Source organism: Colletotrichum aenigma (assembly GCF_013390185.1).
Source record: "Colletotrichum aenigma strain Cg56 chromosome Unknown KSG_Cg56_contig09, whole genome shotgun sequence".
NCBI classification, from domain to species: Eukaryota; Fungi; Ascomycota; class Sordariomycetes; order Glomerellales; family Glomerellaceae; genus Colletotrichum; species Colletotrichum aenigma.
The window spans coordinates 3,908,362-3,914,361 of NW_023500915.1; the positions used below are offsets into that span (position 1 = coordinate 3,908,362).

Here is a 6,000-nt window from a genome sequence, read left to right on the forward strand (position 1 = left end):
GGTCCAGCCTGGTGTGTTCCTCCCCCTCCCTCCTTCCCTTGGGTTGCCACACCACACCTCCCACACAGCACACGCACACGTTCCTCCCTTCTTGCGCATTTCCGCAGACTGCAGCAGCGTGTCAGCCCGCACAGGCAACTTCCCCCCACACTTGCGAAAGCTGTCGGGTCCCTGTCTGGGGGCACCAAGTCCCCAAGTGCCCCCCTCAGTGTGCGCCGGTGCTCACTCAGTCGCTGTCGGGTCTCACCCACAGAACCCCCAGCACGCACTCACGCACACCCTCACAAACCACGCCGGGCCGCCCAAAGATTCCGCTGTGACACGCAAAATCCATGCTGCTCGTGTCTCTCCGCTCCCTCCTTTCCTGCCTCCCTCCCTTACTAGCATACCTTATTTCAAAGTCAGACACCCACACAGTCGAGGTCACGGTCGCCTCTGCCTTATCAGACCCTGCCGAATGTACGAATCAAGTACCCCAATACCACACCCTTCCACCAATTCTCGCGCCCGTCACAGGTTGCGGTCATGGCCGTCGTGACAACTGAACAACTCCGCAACTCTGTCACCTGCGTCCCCGATCCGCTGAAAATGCTCGCGCTCGCGAATCCTAGCGCCAGCTGCTAGACCGCTAGCAGACCGCTGCGGCGGTACAGCCCACAGTTGGGAAGCAGTCGGGAGGGCCTCAAAAGCACCTTTACGCCATCACGCATTCAGTCGCATGACTTACATGGCCCGCTGCCACCACACGCTGACAGCCTCCAGCCCACACTCATCCCGCGCCGAAGACCACAGTAGATCCGCCAGCACCCATCTAGCGATATCGTGGACCATCCACATGTGCATCGGATTTGACATCTGATAGTGCCATCTGTCCCTTTTTGCAATTTACTATATGCCATGATGCCTGCATTTCTACGGCAGTTTCCCCTTCAGATCAGAAAGCTTCCCGCCCATCGGTCCGTTTCCCGTCATCAGTCGCCTTATTTGGCCCCCGCGCTGAACAGGGCATCCCGGGTGTCGTACTTGTACTCAAGATCCAGGTGCCAGTAGTTGGTCGTGTCCGCCTTTGAGATGAGCCACGCCTGATCCAACGCCTGCACAACCTCGTCGGGCAGAGGGCCCTTCTCGAGGTGGTTCAGGTTGTCCTCGAGTTGCGCCACGCTAGAGATGCCAATGAGGATTCCATCGTTGCCGTCCTTGATCTTAAGGTTTGAGTGGTGCACCGTCCATCTCAGCGCCGTCTCAATGATGCTGAGCCCGTGCTTCTCCACCGCGGCCTCGATCGTCTGCAGCGCCTTGAACGTGCTCTCGCGGAAGTAGCGCTTACGGTAGTTTCCGCCCGTGCCGTGGTTGTCAGAGAAGCGGCCCTCCGTCGGGACGATGTCCTTGGACTTGATCTTGCCCGAGAACAGCCCGCCGGCGATGGGGTTGTACACGACAATGTCGAGTCCGTAACGGCGACAGGCCGGGATGAGCTCGGCGTCGATGCTGCGAGTAATGACGTTGTACATGCCCTGGTAAACCGTCGGGCGCACCCAGCCGTTGTACTTGCACGTCAGCACTACCTCGGCCACCTCAAAGGCAGTGAAGTTGCTCAACCCCAGCTTGACAAACTTGCCCTGCTTGTGGAGCTTGTCAAGAGCCTCGAGCGTCTCGGCGAATGGCGTTGCGCGATCCTGTAAGCGGTCGTTAGTTGCATGCCAAGTCACACAAGCTCAAGAGCAGCTCATACCGCGGCATGGAGGTACAGAATCTTTGGATACCAGTTAGCTGAGTCCTTGCGAGAATCGGTTTCATGTCAACTCACATCAACGGAGTCGGTTCCGAGCTCCTTCAGACTGGTCTTAACAGACTCAATGACCTTGCTGCCAGCATGATCACCGGCCGAGGAAGGATACTGGACCTTCGTGGCCAGAGTCAGTCCTCTCTCCTTCCACCTAGCCTCGCGAGTGAAGGCCTCCTGCTTCCTGCCGACGTAGACGCGGGCCGTGTCGACCTCGCTGTAGCCGCGCGCCTGGAACACATCGAGGGCCTTGTTGAACGTGTCCAGATCGGTGATTCGGGCGCCGTCGGACTCGTTGGGGCCGAAGGTCATGAGACCTAGGATGATTCTATCCTTGGGGTTTGAGGCGACGAGAGGCATGGTGGAAGTTGGGGGATCCTGGAGTTGCGAGGAGCACGATAAGCCCGGAGCGATAAGAGGGGTTACCTTGGTTTGACGGGTCTCAAAAGGCAGAAAGATCAGAAAGAAATAAACACACACAAGTTGTCTTTATATGAGGCGTTTTGGGTCCGATCATCGATCACTGGAGGTTAGAATGGTTTGGTCCGAAGAAGCGATGTCGTGATTAGATAGACTCATACGGCAGCCGTCGAAGTGGGTTACGAGAGTTCAGACCCCACCACCATGGCGGGGTAGATATGCGACAACCGAAGACGTCACGGCGCTGGGAATGGAAGCATTACTAATGGAGGACGTGCCCGGTTGGGACGAGGAGATGGAGGATCCGACGGGAAATCGGCTTTTCTTACTGGAGTGCCGAAAGAAAATAAGGCTGCCGAAAAGCTAAAGATGGGATCAGACGTCAGCCAGTTGCAGGCGAACAACGGGCCTTGGACGCGAGGAAGGACTGCCTAAGCGATTGGCAATGAGCATGACGGGAATGGGCATAGTTTCGCTTTGTTCGTGATAAGTCCGTTAAATCCTGTGTGTGTTGTCAATTGGCTGAAGCTGATGCTGATGTTGCCTAGTCTGCGTGGCTGGCCAGGACGCATAGTGGACTTTGTGGGTGACGGTTCGCAACTGGCCACCTTGGACTGATCAAAATGGCCTCATAATTGGAGCCGATGTCTTCCATCTCTCCAAGCGCCAAGACATGTTGCAATTGCAACGCTGGATGAAAGGTCTCTCGTCTTGTCTCACCTTCAGCTGTCAGGAGCCATTCAGCCTCCGCAGGGGCAGACTTCTCCCCTCGCCGTTTGCCAGTCGCCCTCTGGTGGCGCCTTCTCAAAGGAATGGAATGAACGCGAGCTCGGTCCACCCCGCATGCTGACACACGTGACCCAGTCACTGTGTTCCTTCCTTCCACCCCCAAGCCGGGGGCCCTCTCCCCAATGGCGCACGGGCCATGGAAAGAGTGCTTCGCGCCTCAGGCCCCCGCGACTTTTAATTGTCTTCGCGTAGAAAGCGCGTCAACCCGCGACTTTCGCGTCCTTCCTTTCCCAACGCCTGGCAGGAGCATCCACCCGACTCTGGTCAAAGAAAATCCGTGATACCGGCCCAGCACCTCACCCTAAGCCTCACCGAGCCCTCGCCAACAACCTCACGACCACCGAACGCCACAACGTCCTCCCAATCCCCTCGATTCCGACCGTTTTCTTCCTCGCCGTCTGCCCGAACCAACGCTGCCAAAGTGCCTTCTGCACCGCTTACCCCGAGACGCCAGGGCCTGCCCCTTGCTCCACGAAGTTGACCATGGTCAAGGGCAATGCGCAGCCCGGCATCTACAGTGCTACATACAGTGGTGTAAGTTGTTTTTTGGGTTCAATTCGCGGTCAGATGGCTGGCCTGAAATTCACGATGCTGCAATTCGACTTGGCGGCTGGAGGGGGCGCTTAATCCAGCGTCCAGGGGGGATAGCCTCGCCTGATATCGACATCCCGGGCGACAATCTTCGACGTCGTTGTGGTCTTCGTCGCAAGTTTCAACATTGCAGTTGCTGACAGGAATACTTCCTAGATCCCCGTTTACGAGTTTCAATTCGGAGATGATCTCAAAGAGCATGTTATGCGAAGGAGGCAGGATGACTGGATCAATGCGACACATATCCTGAAAGCTGCTGGGTTCGACAAGCCCGCCCGAACACGCATTCTCGAACGAGAGGTCCAAAAAGAAAGGCACGAGAAGATTCAAGGAGGCTACGGAAAGTACCAGGGAACATGGATCCCGCTCGACAAAGGCGTGGCTCTTGCCCAACGCAACAATATCTTCGACCGTCTGCGACCGATTTTCGAGTACGTCCCGGGCGACCAGAGTCCCCCTCCCGCCCCACGACACACCAGCAAACCCAAGGCACCGAAGAAACCCGCGGTGCCCAAGTGGCCCAGTGCGAGCTTCCAGCAGCAACAGCAGCCCCCTCCGCCCACTGCCAACAGCTCCATGCAAGGCGCTCCGCAACCCGAAGAGTTTGAGGCCATTGACGGCCTAATGAATGAAGACGATACCCCAGACAACCTGACTGTTGCTTCTGCCTCCTACATGGCAGAGGACGATCGTTTCGACATGTCACACCACTCGACCGGCCACAGGAAGAGGAAGAGGGAGGAGGCTATCCAAGATATGACCCAGCAACAGCACTCTCTATACGGAGACGAGCTTTTGGACTACTTTCTTCTCTCTAGAAACGAGAAGCCAGCATACCGCCCAGAGCCGCCACCAAATTTCCAACCAAACTGGATCATCGACTCGGAGGAACATACAGCTTTGCACTGGGCGTCGGCCATGGGCGATTTGGACGTAATCAAGCAGCTGCGTCGCTTCGGGGCGAGTCTGTCGGTGCAAAACGTGAGAGGAGAAACGCCCTTCATGCGCTCAGTACACTTCACAAATTGCTACGAGAAGCAAACATTTCCGCAAGTGATGAAGGAATTGTTCGATACGGTTGACGCCAGAGATCATTCAGGGTGCACTGTCATTCACCATGCCGCGGTGATGAAGAACGGCAGGGTAGTCAGCCACTCATGCTCGAGATACTACCTGGACAACATTCTCAACAAACTTCAAGAAACACATGAACCTGCCTACGTGCAACAAATCATCGACGCGCAAGACAACGAGGGCAACACCGCTCTTCATCTCGCAGCGCAACGAAATGCCAAGAAATGCATCAGGGCGCTTCTTGGTCGTCAGGCGTCAGCCAATATTCCCAATCACGAGGGTGTACGGGCAGAGGACCTCATCGCTCAGCTCAACGCAAGCAAGAAGGACCGCGGGCCTCAACGCTCATCCTCCCCTTTTGCTCCGGACTCGCAACGCCATGTCTCATTCAGAGACGCTATGCCGGAGAAAATAAGCAGCAAGAAGCTCGCTCTGACTTCTTTCAACTCGGAAGCCGCCAATACGGTGCAAGCACGTATCACGCCTCTAATCATGGAGAAGTTCCAGGACCTGGCAGGCAGTTACGACGAGGAGATCCGGGAAAAGGACACGGCCGAAAAGGAAGCTCGCCGCATCCTTTCAAATACACAGGCAGAACTGAACGCCGTGCGCCAACAAATGGCCGAGCTTGAAGCACAACTTGAGGCGGACGATGGGGCTGCGCAGATCATGAGTGAGGCAACTTTGGCCAACCACCAAGTCATGTCACTCATCACGCATCAAAACCGTCTTCATGTGCAACAAGCCGTCGATCAGGAGATAAGCATGCTCAATGGAGACGTCGACGAGGCCACATATGACGACCGGCTGTCCCTGGCTCGGCAACTCCAGGCAATGCTCTCGGAGCAGCGGCAGTCAGAATCAGACTACGTCGAGGCGCTGAGCATGGTCGGCACTGGGGAGAACATTGACAAGTATCGCCGTCTGCTACGCAAATGCCTCGACCCAGCAGATGCAGAGAACCTCGACGCCAACCTGGATAACCTCATTGGAGTAATGGAGGAGGATCGCGATTTGCCATCTGACGGCCCTGAGCCCATGGACGTCGGTATGGGCATCGGCATCGGCATTGGCGGCTTGTAAGCTCGGAGCACGCTGTCATCATCACTGCCGCAGCGAGTTTTGCTCTTTCGGGAGAATGAGAGTACCCGACAGCTCGGGTTGTTCTGGATGTTGCATGTACAAAGACCTTTTCGCGGGAGACTTTGGGACGGTTTGACCAATCTCGCCAGATTCACGAGGCCCAAAAAACAAGGAGGGGGGCGGCTTCATGGGGGTTTATGTTTTGAAGGCTTGTTAGTCCTTCTCGGCGTTTCAAGGCGATGATATGAGAGAGCGCGGGG

At 56.4% G+C, this 6,000-nt stretch overlaps 2 protein-coding genes across 2 annotated transcripts; one reads left to right on the top strand and one right to left on the bottom strand.

Annotated features, from left to right (window-relative positions):
• Positions 1 to 980: 980 nt before the first annotated feature.
• Positions 981 to 2,143, bottom strand: Akr7a2 (Aflatoxin B1 aldehyde reductase member 2; the record flags this gene model as incomplete). Its single annotated transcript, XM_037328986.1, has 3 exons — positions 981 to 1,676; positions 1,733 to 1,753; positions 1,808 to 2,143. 3 exons carry the CDS (start codon positions 2,141 to 2,143, stop codon positions 981 to 983), a joined length of 1,053 nt encoding a protein of 350 aa, XP_037173548.1.
• A 1,332-nt stretch (positions 2,144 to 3,475) lies between these two features.
• On the top strand, positions 3,476 to 5,740 carry res2 (Cell division cycle-related protein res2/pct1; the record flags this gene model as incomplete). Its single annotated transcript, XM_037328987.1, has 2 exons — positions 3,476 to 3,526; positions 3,740 to 5,740. 2 exons carry the CDS (start codon positions 3,476 to 3,478, stop codon positions 5,738 to 5,740), a joined length of 2,052 nt encoding a protein of 683 aa, XP_037173549.1.
• Positions 5,741 to 6,000: the final 260 nt, after the last annotated feature.